Source organism: Populus nigra, chromosome 2 (assembly GCF_951802175.1).
Source record: "Populus nigra chromosome 2, ddPopNigr1.1, whole genome shotgun sequence".
Taxonomy (NCBI): Eukaryota; Viridiplantae; Streptophyta; class Magnoliopsida; order Malpighiales; family Salicaceae; genus Populus; species Populus nigra.
In genome coordinates this window covers 33589789-33608979 of record NC_084853.1, presented here as the reverse complement: position 1 = coordinate 33608979, position 19191 = coordinate 33589789, and the positions used below count along the sequence as shown (strand labels likewise).

The 19191-nt window shown below is 35.7% G+C and overlaps 2 protein-coding genes and 1 pseudogene across 2 annotated transcripts; all 3 read right to left on the bottom strand.

The window, feature by feature from the left end:
• Positions 1–3737: 3737 nt before the first annotated feature.
• LOC133682934 (glucan endo-1,3-beta-glucosidase 7-like) lies at positions 3738–4716 on the bottom strand. The gene is made up of 2 exons (XM_062106464.1): positions 4620–4716; positions 3738–4447 (listed from the first exon to the last, which is right to left on the bottom strand). The coding sequence occupies exons 1-2, from the start codon at positions 4714–4716 to the stop codon at positions 3738–3740; spliced, it is 807 nt and encodes a 268-aa protein (XP_061962448.1).
• A 2238-nt stretch (positions 4717–6954) lies between these two features.
• LOC133682933 (uncharacterized) lies at positions 6955–8137 on the bottom strand (annotated as a pseudogene).
• A 4281-nt stretch (positions 8138–12418) lies between these two features.
• On the bottom strand, positions 12419–19191 carry LOC133681399 (uncharacterized). The gene has a single exon (XM_062104439.1). It carries the CDS (start codon positions 18739–18741, stop codon positions 13267–13269), a length of 5475 nt encoding a protein of 1824 aa, XP_061960423.1. The 5' UTR covers positions 18742–19191; the 3' UTR covers positions 12419–13266.

The window sequence follows — 19191 nt, the reverse complement described above, 5'->3', positions numbered from 1 at the left end:
TTGTTGGTCTGTCTAAGGTTTAAGAAAAGTCCTCCTTAGTAAAGAAATCCTTATCTTATCAGGTAAAACCTAACCGTTCTAACATCAATAAAAAAACTACCTTTTTAATGTCAGGAATATGTTTTACGTATGAATTTGTAATTACAGATACTAAAACAAAACAAAATATTTTTGGGATATTTTTAAAATATTGGTCTAGTTCTCATAACTTTAATAAACTGGTTATTAAAGCCAAAATGCATGCTAAAACACATATTTTTTGAAGTTTTGTTGTATGAAAATACGATATGATTTTTTTTTTATCTTTGAGAGACTTGGTCGAATGCATTAAAACAAAATGTTTTTTTTTATATAATTTTTTGTACTGTTTCGATGAAAACCGAGTTTTTTAATACCAAATTTATATCTTTACAGTTTAAATATACAAACCAATATTAAGCAAAGTTCATAAAAAAAAATAAGTGGGAAAATCACACATTTTGTTTTGATTTTTTTTTTGAATTTTTTTTTGGACTGGGTCGTACCTAGCCTAACCATTTTGGTCTAAGTCGGCGCTATCCGGGCCAATAAACAATGAAGGATCTCTCTACTGTTCACTTGCAAAACAGTGGAGGCGATGAAGAAGACGAAGAAGAACGGGAAGCTGACCTGAGGTGGCTCATGGTGGTGCTTGTTAGTGGTGGTGGCGTTACGGTTGCGAACTGGAGAGCTGAGGGTGGTCGGTCAACAGTTCTACTTCTTCTTCTCTGCTTCTCTATGTTATTCCTGTTTTTCTTCGTTCCCTCCTCTTCTCTCATTCTTCTTATTTTTTTGACGGTGTTCTTCCCTCTTACGGTAGTGTTGTTGTTGTTGGCGGTGCTGGTGGTGGCGATCGGGCGTTGGTTCCAGGCGGCGGTGAAAAAAACCAATCATTGCTATTGTTTTTCCCTTTCGTGCAGAGGCACCATTTTCTTCTTTTTCTTCACAATTGTTACAGCGCAGCTCGTAGGGGGGGAAAGATAGCGAGAGGCTGACAGTGACACTGTTTCAAACGGTAGAGAGAGAGACCAAAAGGAGAGTGAGGTTACTGTTCTTCTTTGTTATCTCTTCTACTTTCCCCTGTCTTCTTTTCGTCCCTTGTTTTTTTCTCTCTTGTTTCAAAAACAATCTCCTCGTCCTCTTTTTTTGCCATTCTTCCTCCCCTCTGTTCCTTTTCTCTATCTTGTCTCTCTCTCAAAACTTTTGTCCACCTCACTAAAATCTCCTCTCTTCCACTTCTGTTTCACCCTCTTCTCTTTGTCTTTCTTCAAAATCTTGCCCCCCTTCTATTTCTAGTTCCCCCCCTGTATTTATAGGAAGAGTAAGTTAAGGTTTTAGTTCCCCCCTTCTAGTTCCCCCACCCTACCCTGTCCAAGTGTAAGTTAAGGTTTCCCTCTCTTTTCTTTATCATGTTGGTCGGGTATGGTGGGTATGGATGGTGTCAAGTCTGGGGAGAGAGTGAGCGAGGAAAGAAGATTTTAAAAATCTCCTTCTTCCATGCCTCTGTTCACGCAGGGGAAGAAGGAGAACAGTGTGGTTTAAAACAACACTATTTCGGATTATTTTTTTATTAAAAAAAAAGAAAATGAATTTGAAAATAATTCAAGAATAAGTTATGAAAATAACAATAAACTTACCCAAGTCTAGCTGAACATCAGACTCAAGAGCTTTGAGCCCCTTTTAAATGGACTCAAAAGCCTTGAGTCTGGCTGCATTCTAAACCCATTAGAGTTGGGTGAAGACATAATACCCAAGAACATTGAATCCTGACGCGAACCTATTAGCCTAGGGTTTTACTCTTGACCCAATTGTCTTGGGCCAGGTATGACTGCAAGACTCAGGGCACATGGGTCTGCCCCTAGCCCCTCCCAAGCAACTTGGGTCTAGCATGCCCTTCTAGATCCAAGTTAATAATAATAAAAATAATTGATTTTACCCTTCAAATCATATTTATGTTTTTTTATAGTACTAAAATTTATTTCAAATTTAATAATATGAATGAATTTAATAATATTTATGGTATTAATAATAATATTAAACTTTAATAAGTTTTCATAGTTTTCAATCCGCTCAAATAATAATAATAATAATAACAATAGTAATAATAATAATTTTACCCTTGAAATCAATTCTATGTTTGTTTTTCAAAATTAATGATATATTTTTAAAATTTCTTAATTATGATATTAATAATATTAATTATAATAAATAAAATAAAATTTATAACACATAATAATATTTTTAATATTAACAATATTAATTATAATAAAAATAATAGCATTAAAATTAAAAATATTTATAATATAAATATTTATATTTTTAATATTAATAATAACAATAAACTTACCCAAGTTTAAGTGGGTTTGCCTACAACACCAGGCCTAAGAGCTTTTGACCCCTTTTATATGAAAGACTGAAAAACCTTGGGTTTGGCTGCAATCTGAAACCATTACATTTAGGTGAGGACGCAAGACCCAAAAACATTGAATCCTGAGACGAACCCATTATCCTATAGTCTGACTCTTGACCCAATTGTCTTAGGCTAGGGAAGGCTGCAATACCCAAGGGACTTGAGTCTTCCCCCTGCCACTCCCAAACAACTTGGGTCTGACATATCCTTCTAGAGTCAAGTTAAAAATAATAAAAAAAATTGATTTTACCCTTCAAATCACATCTATGTTTTTTTCCATAATAATAAAATTTATTTCAAATTTAATGATATTTATGATATTAATAATAATATTAAATTTATCTTACTTAAGTTTTTGTAGTTTCTAATCCTCTCAAATAAAACTTATTGTTTTTCTTTGATAATAATAATATTTTTCTTAAAATTTATTAATTTAATAATAATAATGATAATAATAATAATAATCTTACATTTGAAATCAAATCTATTCTGTTTTTCAAAGTTAATGATATATTTTTAAAATTTTTAATTATGATATTAATAATATTAATTATAATAAAAACAATAAAATTTATAATAGAAATAATAATATTTTTAATATTAGCAATATTAATTATAATACAAATAATAATATTTTTAATAATATTAATAATAATAATAATATTTTTAATATTAATAATAACAATAAATTTACTCATGTTTAAGTGGATCTGTTTGTAATATACTCAAGAGCTTTTAGCCCCTTCTTAAATGGCAAATCCAAAAACGTTGTCCACCGTAAAAGTGTAAATAAAGCTAGCTCATAAACTTAACTTATCTTTTTTTTTTCTCTTTAGCTGAATTGTTTTTTTAAAAAAAACATTAATAATAATACTCAACCAACAAATATCCCCTGAACTCAGTTTCTAGTTATTTGCTCAATTTACTCCTAAACAATAGATTCGACAAAGAAACTAATAAAATAAAGGAAAAAACCTTAGTCCATCTTCATCATCTCTTTACAGCTTCTTATTCTAAGTATGCTAATCATAAAAGAAAAGGAAAATAAAAGAAAGTCCCATAAACCCATACAACAAACCTAAATTAAAAATCCTAATTAAATGCTGATGGTGTTCGTGCTCGAGCTCGTGCTCGTGCTCGTGCCCGTGCCCGTGCTCGTGCTTGTGCTCGTGCTGCTGTCATTGTTGTTAGTGCCGGTGCTGGTGGTGGTGGCTGTGGTTGCTGGTGGCGGTTGCGGTGTTGCTTTTAGTGACTGGGTCTGTTTCAATAAATTAAATAGGTTATTGGAGGTGCATTTTTATTAGATCATCTATTGATACAAAATTTTCGCACTTGCAATTTGATTTACTCTCACCTGGGCATCGAACATATTCATGTACTTGATCTTAGTGTTTCCATCCATTCGTCCTGCATTCGGCTGGAAAAGGCAAAAAGCAAGAGTCTCAGGCCTTGTATCGCTTCTGTAGGCAAAGTAAGGGTAGGGATTGATTGCGAAAGGCGAACCATTCGCACTATTAAACTCCAACAAGCCCTTCATCAGATCTCCATAACTTGGATCAAAGCTTCCAGAAGAAGGTGGCTCAGACTGCTTAAGCACTCCCATCGGATGAACTGTGCAGACCTTAATTTTACCCCCGAGCGATGCATCATTTAGAGCATTCTGTACATTTTGCATTGCTGGTAAGAGCTTGTTCACGAGATTCTGGTCATTGGAAGTCATGACCTCGTTGCCGACAGTGATGAGGATGATATTGCTAGCTGGATAGAAGGGAAGCACGTTTGTGTTGATCCAGCTCTTGGCAAAATTGGGATCAGAGGCTAGTCCTGGAATGTCACCATTTGCAGTGCCGATAACAATTCCAATTCCGGTGTTGGCTAAGGCTTTGATTATGGCGGGGTCCGATCCATATAATCGGACCTTTTGGATTGGAGTGGATTGAAGAAGCTTTGCGGTGGATGGTGGTGGTGGAAGGTTGTCCGCAACTTGGCCATAGTTTATACCGATGAATGATTGCGAGTCTGCACAAAAAGCAGCAAAATTTAAAGCAGATGATCAAACATCAATTTTTAAACGACAAAACAGAACAACAACATTTTTTTGTTTTCATAGACTGAAATGAAGACAGCTCAGTTAAGGTAAATTCTTAGAAATGGAAGGAGGTAATTAAAATAGAAAGAGACGCAAACTTACTTGCGATTTTTACAGTTTGGAAGGAGGAAAGGAGTAGGAAAGCAACAGTATAAGGAAGCACCATCATGGCTCGGGAGGAGCTGTTTCTATTCTGCATTTTTTGAAACTGGAGTGGGCATTAAATATAGAATATGCTACAAGTCAAGGGCAGAAGCGTAAAGATGACTTCGGATATATTCTTATTGTAGAATATCATATGGATGGTGAAACTTCAAATAGAAACCAATTACGATATACTAGTTTGGTGGCTCCCGCCTCGCCGTGGGTTCATCTTTTAAAATATAATAAAAATATAAGATAAAAAAAAATTATAAAATTATTGGGTCTAGTTACAATGTTGGATTCAAAAGTATTGAATCTGACTGCAATGCCAAATTCAATAATAATATTTATAGTATTAATAATAATATTTCATTTGTCTGCCAAAATTTTTATTTTTTTAATCTCTCAAAAAAAGTTATGGTTTTTCTTCAATAGTAATAATAGTTTTTTTAAATTTATTATTAATAATAATAATCATTATTTTCACACTTGAAATCAAATCTATGGTTGTTTTCAATATTGATAATATTTTTTTTCAAATTTATTAATTATTTTATTAATAATATTAATTATAATAAAAATAATTATATTTATAACACAAATAATACTATTTTTAATATTAATACTTTTAATTATAATAAAAATAATAATTTTTATAACAAAAATATAATAATTTTTATATTAATACTTTTAATTATAATAAAAATAATTATATTTAGAAACCTAAGACCCAAGAACCATGGGTCCTGATGTAGGACCCATTAGCCTTGGGTCCTGACTCAGCTCAAGAGAACTAGGTCCGGACATAGGACCCATTAGCCTTGGGTCCTGACGCAGCCCAAGGATATTGGGTCCTAATGCCGAATCCAAGTGCTTTGGGTCTTGACACAGCCTAAGAAAAGTGTGTCCTGACGTAGGACCCAATAGATTGAGTTCTGACGCAGGATCAATAATGTTGGGTTAGGCAGGTCCTGGTGGGGCAGGACCCAACTTGATAGATCCAGCGACAACTGGACCCAAAGCTATTTTGGCTTGGTTCAGTTCAGTTATTTTAAAACAAAAACCGATTCAAACTGATTAGTTTGGCTCGGTTTTTTTTTATTTGGGTTCAATCTGTTTCGGTTTTTCCAGTTATTTTGATGACTAAAAAGGAACTGAGTTGATAATCTCTTATATTTATATATTCTTGGCAATTAATTGTCCGAACTTTTCTAAAAAAATAGCATGGCTTTTCTAGAATTCATGTGAAAATATATTTTTGTATATTAATTTAGTTAAACCAAACTGATTAATTTTTTTTGTTGCCTTGGTTAATCCTATATATTCGAATCTAATAGATAACTATTTTTTTTCTTAGGGTTACGTGGATAAAATGAACTCAAATCGATTGGAAAGTTATGGTACGATGACAAACACTTCAAAGCTAGCTTGTTAACGTCTAGTTCCTCCAGCCCTAACAACTAACACTAAGCATTGTCACAACCATTGCATCTGCTTATAGATTCTTTGAAGACAAGTTCTCCTTCCAAGTTTCAAAGCTTCTCTGTAGAAATAAACATGCACAATTTTCCTTTATCTGAACCTACTAATACGTGGGCAGAACGTTGAAATAAACCGCGACCTCTAGATTTTCAGTTTTCAATACTTCTTTTCAACATGAACTTGGCCCCTAACAATCTACATACAGGATTTCAACGTCATCTACGTACGTTGTGCCCATGATTTTCAGTTTTTAATGACCTCTAGATTTTCAGTTTTCAATACAGGATTTCAACGTATTAGTAGGTTCAGATAAAGGAAAATTGTGCATGTTTATTTCTACAGAGAAGCTTTGAAACTTGGAAGGATAACTTGTCTCCAAAGAATTTATAAGCAGATGCAATGGTTGTGACTATTCTTAGTGTTAGTTGTTAGGGCTGGAGGAAATATACGTTAACAAGCTAGCTTTCAAGTGTTTGTCGTCGCACCATAACTTTCCAAGGACTGAAAAAACAACTGCAAATTATTATATATAAAGCTATAAATATATTTTTCATGTAGTTCGTGTTTTATGGTTTCATTTCCTTTTTTATCTTTTTATTAACCACCTGCAACAAGGCTATATATATTTTATTGCTGTTTGCATTGATCAAATCACACTATCTTGCTGCTTAACCTCAAGCATTACTCAGTCGTAAGAAACTTGACCGACTAATTTCACAAATACATGGAGGATAGGTCGTTCTAGAAAAAAGGTACTGTATGAACATTTCTTTGCAAGCCTACACACACACTCACTCTGAATCTCCCTAATTTAATAGTAAAAAGATGATGGCTTCAACATTTTAAGTGAGAAAGAGAATGGTATAAAGCACCCATCACCTCCAAAAGGCTCTGTACATGGGTCCTCTTCAGGTGCACTCACTAGGGTAAGTGTGCAAGAATTATAGCCTGTAGTTTATGCGCAAAAGCAGTAACATGAAGAGGGATTAGTAAAACCAAAAAGGAAGTGTTATGAGAAAACTCAGTGGGTTGTTGGAAGAGAAAATGGCTGATTGTGAGAAATCACAGTTCCAAGGATTTTTATCTGAAGTTTGATAGAAGAGATTCATGGCATAAGCAGCATGAGATGCTTTTGTGTTCGGTTCAAAGCAAGCCCCACCTGGTTGGATCGGACCACGGTCAATCCCTCATCCACAAACAAAATCCAGATTAGCCTGCAATTGTGCATCTGATACATCTGATTAAAATTTTGGGTCTGAGGACAGTTTCTGAAGCATTTTGTTTCTTTATGCTCACATTCAGTACTAAGAGAGCAAGATGGAAATTATTTGTGACTAGACAGAAGCAAAGAATGAGTAAATAAAATACCTAAGAGCAAAAATTTTAATCAGCATGCCTGTTATTGTACGAAATTCTCATCATTGACCGTCTTTGGTACCAAAGGCTATGAACTTCACAGAAATATCGTCAGATAGAGACCATCGCCCAGTCAAGGGGCTGTGAACAAATCCAGCCATTTCTTTAACCTGGGGGGCACCAAACCCAAAGCAATAAGTTTTTGCTAAGAAGTAACAGGAGTAGTGTTGCAATGTCGCGGTCGCACAAATTAATTACTCTAATTTAAAACACAACACACAAGATAGTATAGAGCAAGCAAGGGGTCAATCCCACGAGGAAGGTTCAAGTCAGATTTTTATGATAAATGATATGCAATTTGAGGGGGTTTTGGATGTTATTTAGGCTAAAGTAAAAGAAAATAGAAAACTATCAAGCGAAATCACTACCATAAAACCAGAGAAAACCAACAGAATTACCAACGGACTTTTTCCGTCGGTAATTATTACCGACAGAAATAATTCCGTCGCAAAATCTGTCGGTATATACCGACGGCATAAACCTGTTGGCGACACGGTCAGTATATACCGACAGTTTCACCAACAGGGTATACAGTTTGTCTGGAAATATGCAACTGCGTGGTGACTGTTGTTACTCATTTTCGGACCCCACGTGCTAGAGACGGTGTATACTTTTTTAAGCAGAGTATAGGAGTTTAGCTCATATTCGCCAGAAGATTGACAAAAGCACAGAAAGAAATATTTTGTGTTTTGAAACCTTGTTTGAGCTGTTTTCTGCTCTTTTTATCCTTCCCCTTTACTATCAAAATCATCAAGTTTTCTTAGGTTGATCAGGAGTCTTCATAATGCTAAATTCATTTTTTTTATCTGGTCTTTAAGGTTGAATAAGTCCCTCAGAATTTGCATAATAAATTGGTTCTGCTGCTGTCGCAATTGTTTTGTTCCAGCTTAGGCTCTGATTCTGACTTGTTTTCGTTCGATATCTAACCATCCTAGGTATATTCTGTCACTAATGACATGTTGAAAAATTGACCTACACCTTTATTAGTTCCTAGGGATCATTGTTCTTAGGGCAGATTCTCAATCAGATCTGGATGCTTAGCATTGTCAGATCAAGAACCTTTTTGACCAACTAGATTACTGCCAGTTTCTGTTCTATAAAACGATTTTATCTCACTTCGACTACTTCATCAAAGTTGTATTCCTAGACGCGTAGATGATTTTGGCTTTTGAATCGCTTGATTTCGATATCATAAGCTCAAGATATTCCTGTTTGAATATCTAACGTGAAGGGAGAGAATTCTGCCGCGAGAAGGATATTGACCCGAGTCTGCACTAAAAAAATTCTATTTTTGGCTTAGTTTTTGTGATTTTTGTTCTTACTTCATACTCTCAGTCATATCAGGATTCTTGGCATTCGTCAGTTTTTGAGTCAGACCTGGAAATCCCTTTTGACCAACTAGATTACTGCCAGTTTCTGTTCTATAAAACGATTTTATCTCACCTCGACTCCTTCATCAAAGTTGTAGTCCTAGACGCGTAGATGATTTTGGTTTTTGAATCGCTTGATTTCAATATCAGAAGCTCAAGATATTCCAGTTTGAATATCTAATGTGAAGGCAGAGAATTCTGCCGCGAGAAGGATATTGACCCGAGTCTGCACTAAAAAAATTCTATTTTTGGCTTAGTCTTTGTGATTTTTGTTCTTAGTTCATACTCTCAGTCATATCAGGATTCTTGGCATTCATCAGTTTTTGAGTCAGACCTGGAAATCCCTTTTGACCAACTAGATTACTGCCAGTTTCTGTTCTATAAAACGATTTTATCTCACCTCTACTCCTTCATCAAAGTTGTAGTCCTAGACACGTAGATAAATTTAGGCTTTTGAATCGCTTGATTTCGATATCAGAAGCTCAAGATATTCCCGTTTGAATATCTAGTGTGAAAGCAGGGATTCCTGACCGCAAGAAGGATTTTTGCCCAAGTTTGCGGGACTGATTCGAAGGATTTTTTTTGGGCCAAGGACTGAATCGAAATGTGCTAAATTGAGGGATTGAATTGAAGAAGGACATTGAAAGCTGGAGAGGGGGGTTGGATCATCATAAATGACAGGATTTTTACCACACCGAATAAGGAAAATAGGACCTTGCAGCTGCACCCTCCAGCTGATTTCTTTCCTTTTTTGGCTGCAAATTCCTGCTGTTTTTCCTTTATCATCATGCCTGAATTTTGGAGCTGCAACCACGTTTTTTCTTGCCTCATTTGAAAGGGAGCAGCTGGCCCTATGGAAGGAAAGAAAATAGCCACACCCTCCTCTAAAACTGGAAAGAAATCAGACGTAAAGCACCAGCACAAAATCAGAATATTGCAGCTTCCTTTTGCGTTTTTTTTTACTGCAAATCAGTAGGGATTTACGTCCTAGAATTAATGCATTAAATCTTTCCTAAATAGAGCTATTCTAGACTATATATAAACCCCTCTAATGACCTAGCAAGAGGCGGCAAAAAGATAGCAGAAAGAGAGTAGAAAACACAGCAAAGAGAGACCAAAGAAAAAAAAAATGCAAGAGAGGCAGAGTACAAAAAACACACAGTAAATAGAGGGATTTTCTTTATTGCATTCGGTTGTTATTGTGAGGAAAGAGGAGAGCAAAAAGAGAAGACGGAGAGGGAGATTTGCTGTTAAATCTTGACAGCAACGTGCGCTTGGTTTTCCATTTTCATTTTCTGCAGAAAAAAACGTTGAGATCTGCAGCCCATAGCTGAATTATTTCATCCACTTCAGTATCTCTATTTTCTTCCGTCAGTTACCAATATACAAGGAGCTGCAGGTATAAGTCCCAATCTCTACTCCTTTGTTATTTTTATACTAGGCATTCGTTGGTTATTCGGTTGTAAAACTTTCTTCCCTCTGAATAATTGGTTCTGTTTAGACAAAGCCAACGCTTGCCCATTATTCTTTCATGATGTTGGAGTTTAGCGGCAATCCATGTAAAAGGGGCTGCCTTCATGTTGAACGTTTACATTTAGGGACCTTCACTGTGTGTATTCCTTGTGCCGCTGAAGAAGAGATTAGCCGGCCATGGCTTTTATATTTAGAGAACATGCTTCCAGTTTTTATTTTTATTTTCTTCTTGCCGTCTGCGTGTGATCGTTACGTTGGGTTTTAGTTTTGTCAAAGAAAGGGGTTTATGGGGATGAACACTGTCACTAAATTCTGTTTTATTTCTCTCCAGTTATGATTTTTTTAGTTGCTTTAAGTTTTCTTGTAAATTTTAGAATATATGTGACGATTGGTTACCTTTAATTGTGATTAACTGTGATGCTTATGTTTCGATAAAAAAAATCTGTTTTCTTGTGTGTTGCATACGGCCAATACCCTAACATGTTTTGAATATTTTTCTTATATACAAAAAATACTTGAAGTTTTGAAAAATGTGTTTTCGCATGGATTTCTTAAACACAACAAAAATTATTTTCTTGCATTTCTGGATTTTACAACATGTTTGTAAAACTCCAAAGGGTATTGGCCAATATTTCAAAAAAAAATATAAAAATCTTGTTTTGGAAGGAATTCATCTATTATTCACCGCTAATGTTTGGATAAAGAAATCCTTAAAGGACGAATATCCAAAATATTATTGGGAGTAATAAATCCGCACAAATCCTTGAAAGAAGCCTTGATTATAATCGAGGACATTTCAATTTTTTTTATTCCACGGTTTACGAGATATGAGAGTATAGAACACTAAGATAAAAAAAATAGGTTTTTAAAAGCACCCTAGATTTCTAAATTTTTCTCCCTCCTCCTTGCAATTTACGAGTCGCAAACTCTTGAAAAACTAAGGGGAAAATGAGCTTTTAAAGCACATGGAACTTCCTTGGATTTCTATCCTAATAACTTTAGTTTGCATCAAAACCTAGAAAACTGATGGGATTAGAAAACACCAACACCATAGCAATTATAAGACAAACCAAACACCAAGCAGCTTACCTTAGGTAGGGCGTACTAGGGGTGCTAATACCTTCCCTTTACGCAATGAGTCCCTTGCCCTTAGAATTTCTGAAAGACCAGTTAGGTTTCCTAGTGACCAAATACTAGGTGGCGACTCCTTTACAAACAAAACAAAGACCCCGAAACCAACCGAGGATTGCCGCGACGTCGCGCTCCGCTCGTGAGGGTGCGACAGTGACGTTAGATGATTTTACCGACGGACGTACCGAGGGATTCAAACGGAGGTCACCGTACAGTGACGTGGCACTGTCACCGACGGAATCACCGATGGAATCAGCGACAGCATGAATCCGTCGGTGATTCCATCGGAAAAAACCATTATAAGCTGTCGACACTCTCTTCCTCTGTTTCTCCTTCTTCTTCTTTCCCATCCCACCTCTCCCCTCCCAAACTGCACCTCCCCTCCCAAGCTGCAGCCAAACACCTATCCCAACTCTCCACTATTCTCAACACGAGCACTCAAGTTTTTTATATCTTGTACGTGGTCACAATATCTGTTTCTTGTAGATTTTATCATTTTTTTGTAAGTAAATCTATCCTTTTTAGTTTTAATATTTAATTGGGAATTTTATTGTTTTAGTATATATATTTTGTTAACGTTTGTACTTGTTGAATTGTTATTTGTCAAAGAAACTTGTAGTATAAATGTATAATTTTGTAGTTGATATAGTTTGTTTTAGATTTTTTCAAATTATATTTGTTTGTAATTAAATTGTTGAAATTTTGTTTGAATTACACCGAATTAAATGTGTCGTTGTGATGAAATAAATAATTAATGACTTGTTTAACAAGTCTTGTTTAATTGTTATCAATTCTATTTCGAAGTTGTGATTTCTGTAAATTTATATATGTATAAATTTGTATGTATGAATGTTGATAATTGATAATTGATAATGAATACAAACATTTGTGATGAATGCACCCGGTTACTCACAAAGTCACAAACTTAAAGTGCTTTGCATACTCATATTTCAAGCTGCCGTTTGACGTAAAGATAAACATTTGTGATGAATACCCCTAGTTACTGAGCAACTCAAAACATTGGAGTAGATAGAATTTTGTACACATTTGTGTAATAATGATTACTCTATTTACTTAAACCTTGTTTAGGACTAGATCAAAAGGGATAATCACAAGTAAAGCATCACACTCATCTTTCATGCATAATCACACAACTCACACAACTTTTACAAGGAAAGATGTACTTCAATAATCTTAAGAAAAAAGTATGCTATATCTTGCTTTATAAGATATTATCTATCCCAAATTAAAGCATGCAATGTTCAACACAATAATGAATCCAAAAATGTAATGTTGATCTTAAACAAGTCTCATTCACATACGAATGCAAGTTTTTTTTTTTTTTTTTAACAAGCATGGTTATCTCAAGCATTCAACATAATTAAATATCTAAAATTAAGTTTTTCATTATCCTCAATGTAAAAAAGAAAGAGAAGAAAAGTATAAAGATTAGAAAACTGTTACTCCCCTTTTGTTCTCAAGGATGAATGTCTGATTGAATTGGACATGAGCTGACTTCTTGCTTGATTTTTTTTACCTGCATATCACAACTAAAAGAAAACATTGATGTTTTTTTTTTTTTTTTTTGAAAATAAAGAACCTCACACCCCCCCAACTTAAAATAATGCATTGTCCCTAATGCATGAACAAGAAAATATAAGAGATGGAAGAAAGAGAAAAAAAAAATAAAAAAAAATGAAAAAAATAAAAATAAAAACTCATTACTTCTGATACTACAATGGTATTGGATCTTCAAGATCCAATGTCTCAACTTCAGCCACAAAGTTTTCAAGATAAGGTTTCAATCGATGACCATTTACTTTGAAAACATTTCCATTCTTAGGATTTTCTACCTCAAATGCACCATGCTCAGAGATGGATTTAATCACAAATGGACCAATCCATTTTGTCCTTAACTTCCCAGGAAAGAGATGTAATCGTGAATTATACAAGAGAACCTTTTGACCAACATGAAAGGATTTTCTAAAAATGTGTTTATCATGCAAAGCTTTCATCTTATGTTTTGAAATTTTTGCATTTTCAAATGCATCATTTCTCAGCTCCTCTAATTCATCCAATTGAAGCTTTCTATTTTTGCCAACCTCGTTTTCATTATCATTGAATTGCCGGATGGCCCAATATGCACGGTGCTCAATCTCAACAGGGAGATGACAAGGCTTTCCATAAACTAGCCTATAAGGAGACATTCCTAAAGAGGTCTTGTAAGCAGTGCGATATGCCCACAAAGCATCAACTAGTCGTAGGGACCAATCTTTACGGTTTGGATTGACTGTTTTCTCTAGAATGTTCTTGATCTCCCTATTTGCCAACTCAGCTTGGCCACTAGTCTGTGGATGATAGGGGGTACTGACCTTGTGAATTACACTATATTTTCTCATCAAAATCCCAACGGGCTTGTTACAAAAATGCTTACCCCCATCACTAATCATAGCCCGGGGCATGCCAAAACGAGAGAAAATATTTTCTTTCAAGAATTTGACCACAACTCGATGGTCATTGGTTCGAGATGCAATGGCCTCCACCCATTTAGACACATAATCAACAGCTACAAGGATGAATTGGTAACCAAATGAACTTGGAAAAGGTCCCATGAAATCAATCCCCCAACAATCAAATATTTCCAAAACAAGAATGGGGTTTAGGGGCATCATGTTACGCCTAGTAAGGTTACCTAGTCGTTGGCATCGGTCACATGCAACACAGAAGGCATGGACATCTTTGAACATGGTGGGCCAATAAAAACCACACTGCAAGATCTTGGCAGTGGTTTTCTTGGAAGAGAAATGCCCACCACAGGCTAATGCATGACAAAAATTAATTACACTTGGAATTTCATGATCAGGGATGCACCGCCTAACAATTTGGTCAGGGCAGTATTTAAATAGGTAGGGGTCATCCCAAAAAAAGGTGCGCACGTTACGCAAGAATTTTTGTTTGTCAAGTTTAGACCAATGAGAAGGAATCTGACTTGTGGCTAGGTAATTTGCTATGTCAGCATACCATGGAGAGCCAATGTAGGAAACAGTACCTGCACAAAATAAATTTTCATCAGCAAAGAATTCATTTATTGGAGATTCATCAATTGTGGTCTCATAGCTTGAAAGACGGGACAAATGATCAGCCACTACATTCTCTACTCCCTTTTTATCTCGAATTTCAAGGTTAAACTCTTGGAGTAAGAGGATCCATCGAATCAAACGTGGCTTGACATCTTGTTTTGTGAGCAAGTATTTCAATGCTGCATGATCAGTAAAAACAATAACAAGAGATCCAACCAAATAAGACCTAAACTTGTCCAATGCAAATACTACAGCTAAAAGTTCTTTTTCAGTTGTAGTGTAATTCAATTGAGCATCATTCAAAGTCTTGCTAGCATAATAAATGACATGAGGTTTCTTATCTTTTCTTTGTCCTAAAACAGCCCCTACCGCAAAATCACTAGCATCACACATCAGTTCAAATGGTAAAGACCAATCAGGAGCTTGCATGATTGGTGCAGTGGTCAACAACCCTTTAAGCTTTTCAAAAGCTTCTTGACATTTTGATGTCCAATCAAATTGAACATCTTGTGACAACAAGTTACACAATGGTTTGGCAATGGTACTAAAAGAATGAATGAATCTTCGGTAAAAACCAGCGTGTCCTAAAAAGGATCTCACATCTTTCACAGTCCGAGGGGTAGGTAATTTTTGAATGACTTCAACCTTTGACTTATCTACCTCTATCCCTTTTGAAGAGACAATGTGACCTAAGACAATGCCATGTGTCACCATAAAATGACATTTCTCCCAATTAAGTACAAGATTCCTCTCTTCACACCTTTCAAGAACTTTTTCTAAATGCATTAGACACAACTCATAAGAATCCCCATAAACTGAAAAATCATCCATGAAAACTTCCAAAAAATTTTCCACCATGTCACTAAAGATACTCATCATACACCTTTGAAAAGTGGCTGGTGCATTACACAAGCCAAAAGGCATTCTTCTATAAGCATAGGTACCAAAAGGACAAGTGAAAGTGGTTTTTTCTTGGTCTTCTAAAGAAATCTCAATTTGGTTGTAACCTGAGTATCCATCAAGAAAACAATAGAAAGCTCTTCCGGCTACTCTTTCAAGCACTTGGTCTAAAAATGGAAGTGGAAAATGGTCCTTCCTAGTCACCATGTTCAACTTACGATAATCAATGCACATACGCCATCCAGTTTGGATTCTAGTTGGTACTAGCTCATTATTTTCATTTTTCACTACCGTGACTCCAGATTTTTTTGGGACAACTTGGGTTGGACTAACCCATTTTGAGTTTGCAATGGGGTAAATGATACCCGCATCAAGTAGCTTAAGCACTTCACATCTTACTACTTCCTTCATGTTTGGGTTCAATCGTCTTTGCATTTGCCTCACAGTTTTAGCCTCTTCTTCAAGATAGATTCTATGTGTACATAAAAGAGGGCTAATTCCTTTCAAGTCAGTAATAGTCCACCCAATTGCTTTTTTGTGTTTTCTCACCACTCTCAAAAGTTCTTGTTCCTGCTCTATGCTAAGTTTTGATGAAATCACAATAGGATATGATTCATCTTCCCCTAAAAATGCATACTTAAGATCACTCGGTAAAGGCTTCCTTTCTGGTTTATAAGGTTGGACAAGAGATGCCTCAGCTTTCACTTGGGGTGAAATCAAAGGCTCAAACGATGGGGTCCATTGACCTATTGACATAAGAGGCATTGGATCTAGATAAGTCTCGAGTTCTCTTACTTCCTCATCAACACATTCCAAAGAATAAAATCTTTCATCATGAATTAAAGTTCTCTCCAATGGATCCTTTATCCATTCTCTCTCAAAGTGTTCTTGACAAACTGTTTGGATCAAATCCACCTCTCTAATGTCCTCGTGTTCACCAATTTGTTTGGAGACATTGAATATGTTCATCTCCACAGTCATGTTCCCAAAAGACAATTTCATCACCCCATTCCTACAGTTGATTAAAGCATTGGATGTAGCTAGGAAAGGTCTACCTAAGATGACTGGGATGGGAGCATTAGAACCTTGAATAGGTGCGGTGTCCAACACTACAAAATCAACAGGAAAGTAGAATTTATCTACTTGGACCAACACATCCTCAACAATACCCCTAGGAATCTTGATTGACCTATCAGCTAATTGAAGGGTGATTCGAGTAGGCTTGATTCCTCCTAAACCTAATTGTTCGTAAACAGTGTAGGGTATCAAATTCACACTTGCTCCTAAATCTAACAAAGCTTGGTCTATCTTATGATTTCCAATAATGCATGAAATGGTAGGACAACCAGGATCTTTGTATTTGGGAGGGGTCTTAAACTGGATGATGGCACTAGCATGTTCAGTTAGAAAGGCTCTTTCTTTCACATTCAATTTCCTTTTGACTGTGCATAAGTCCTTGAGGAACTTTGCATAAGATGGGACTTGTTTAATTGCATCAAGGAGTGGAATGTTGACTTTCACTTGTTTGAACAATTCATAGATTTCTGAGTTCATAAGATCATGTTTAGGTTTCCCTAACCTTTGTGGAAATGGTGCTCTAGGAACAAATTCTAAATCACTCACTTTGACTCCAATTTTGCTTGAATCATCTCCTTTCTCACTCATCTCTTTCTCATTTGTCTCACCTTCTTTGTCACTCAAGCTCTCATTTGTCACTTGTGTTTTGATTTCCTCTTCACTTTGCCTAGATTCCTCCTCCACAATACTTCTAGGAATCCCAAAACCTATAGCTTTGTCAATAATCTTTCCACTTCTAAGGGTAGTGATGGCTTGGACTTGTTCATGGTTTGAAGGTTCACTAGATGAGGATTCACTCATGTGTACCTGACCTCTAGGATTTGGCATTGGTTGAGCTGGGATCTTTCCCTTCTCTTGAATGCTTAGTGATTGAGTCAACTTGGTTAGTTGACTTCGAATGTCATCTAAGGTCCTATTGGTCTGGTCTTGAAATTTATAAGCTTGGTTGTTGATTCCTCCTTGTGTTTGCATGAATTGTTGAAGAGTATCCTCTAGGGATCTCTTATGAGGTGGTTGGTATGTGTTATGTGTGGGAGCATGAAATGGTTGGGGTGGAGGTTGAAATGTTTGAGGTACTGAAGGGCCCTCATTTCTCCATCCAAAATTTGGATGGTTCCTCCATCCAGGATTGTAGGTCTCAGAGTAGGGATTGCCTACTTGGTTTGAAAATGGCTTTCTAACATTACTTGAATCAGAAGTTTGGCCATATAGCACTTCCTTGAAGGCTGGAATGGTAGGACACTCAGTTGTCTTATGCCCTTTGCTCTCACAAACAACACAACTTTCCTCTTGTTGTGCACTCATGACATGCACTTTTTTAATCTCAAGAGACTCTACTTTCCTAGCCAATGAGGTTAATCTAGCATTGAGGTCATCAGTCTCTTTCAATTGGAACTTCCCACTTGAATGAGAAATGGTGTTTCTAGACTCGACATGAAGTGGGAGAGAAGTCTCCCATTGCTTTGTGTTTTCAGCCAATTGATCAAAGAAATCAAAGGCTTCACTTGGTTCTTTGTCATAAAACTCACCATTACACATGGTTGACACTAGCTTTTTAAAATCTGCGGTAAGAGAGTCGTAGAAGAAACTCACTAACCTCCACATCTCAAAACCATGGTGGGGGCATGCATTTAACAAGTCTTTAAACCTTTCCCAAGCTTGGTGAAATGACTCATTTGGACTACAACAAAAATTCATCATTTGACGTTGTAAGGCTGCCGTTCTATGAGTGGGGAAGTATTTTTTCAAAAATTCAGCTTGCATTTCTCTCCATGTACCTATAGACCTAGGACGCAAGGAGTTTAGCCAAAGCTTGGCTTTATCCTTTAGAGAGAATGGGAACAATTTAAGACGAATAGTTTCCTCGGTGCATGTTCTATCAATAAAAGTATTACATACCTCTTCAAAGTCTTTAATGTGTATGTATGGATTTTCAGAATCCATACCGTGAAATGTGGGAAGAAGTTGAATCATGCCCGGTTTCAAATTGAAAGCTTGTTGGTTAAGAGGTAAGATAATACACGAAGGTGTACTTTGTCTAGCCGGGTGAAGATACTCTCTAAGAGTTCGAAAATTAGGTTGATCATTGAATTGTGGAGGTCCATTACCTTGAACACTCTCTTCACCCTCTACATCTTCAACATTAGCCATGATAAAAAAAACAATAATATAACAATTATATGAATACGAAAGGAAAGGAAAAGAAAAAGAAAAAAAAGATTGCAAATAAAAGTAAATGAAACGTAAAAGATAAAGTAATAGCTCAAAAATAAAAATACAACAAATTAAGAAATTCACTCTCTAACTAATAAGCAATAGTAACAACAATAAACATTAAAAGATAATTATAACAAGCATGAATAAAAGGCGGTAATACCGGCCAAGCACTTCAAACAATAAATATAAGAAAAATAACAACAATAAACAACAAAATAAAATAAAATGAACAAAAGGCGGTAGTACCGGCCAAGCACTTCAGACAATAAATATAAGAAAAATAACAACAATAAACAACAAAATAAAATAAAATGAACAAAAGGCGGTAGTACCGGCCAAGCACTTCAGACAATAAATATAAGAAAAATAACAACAATGAACAAC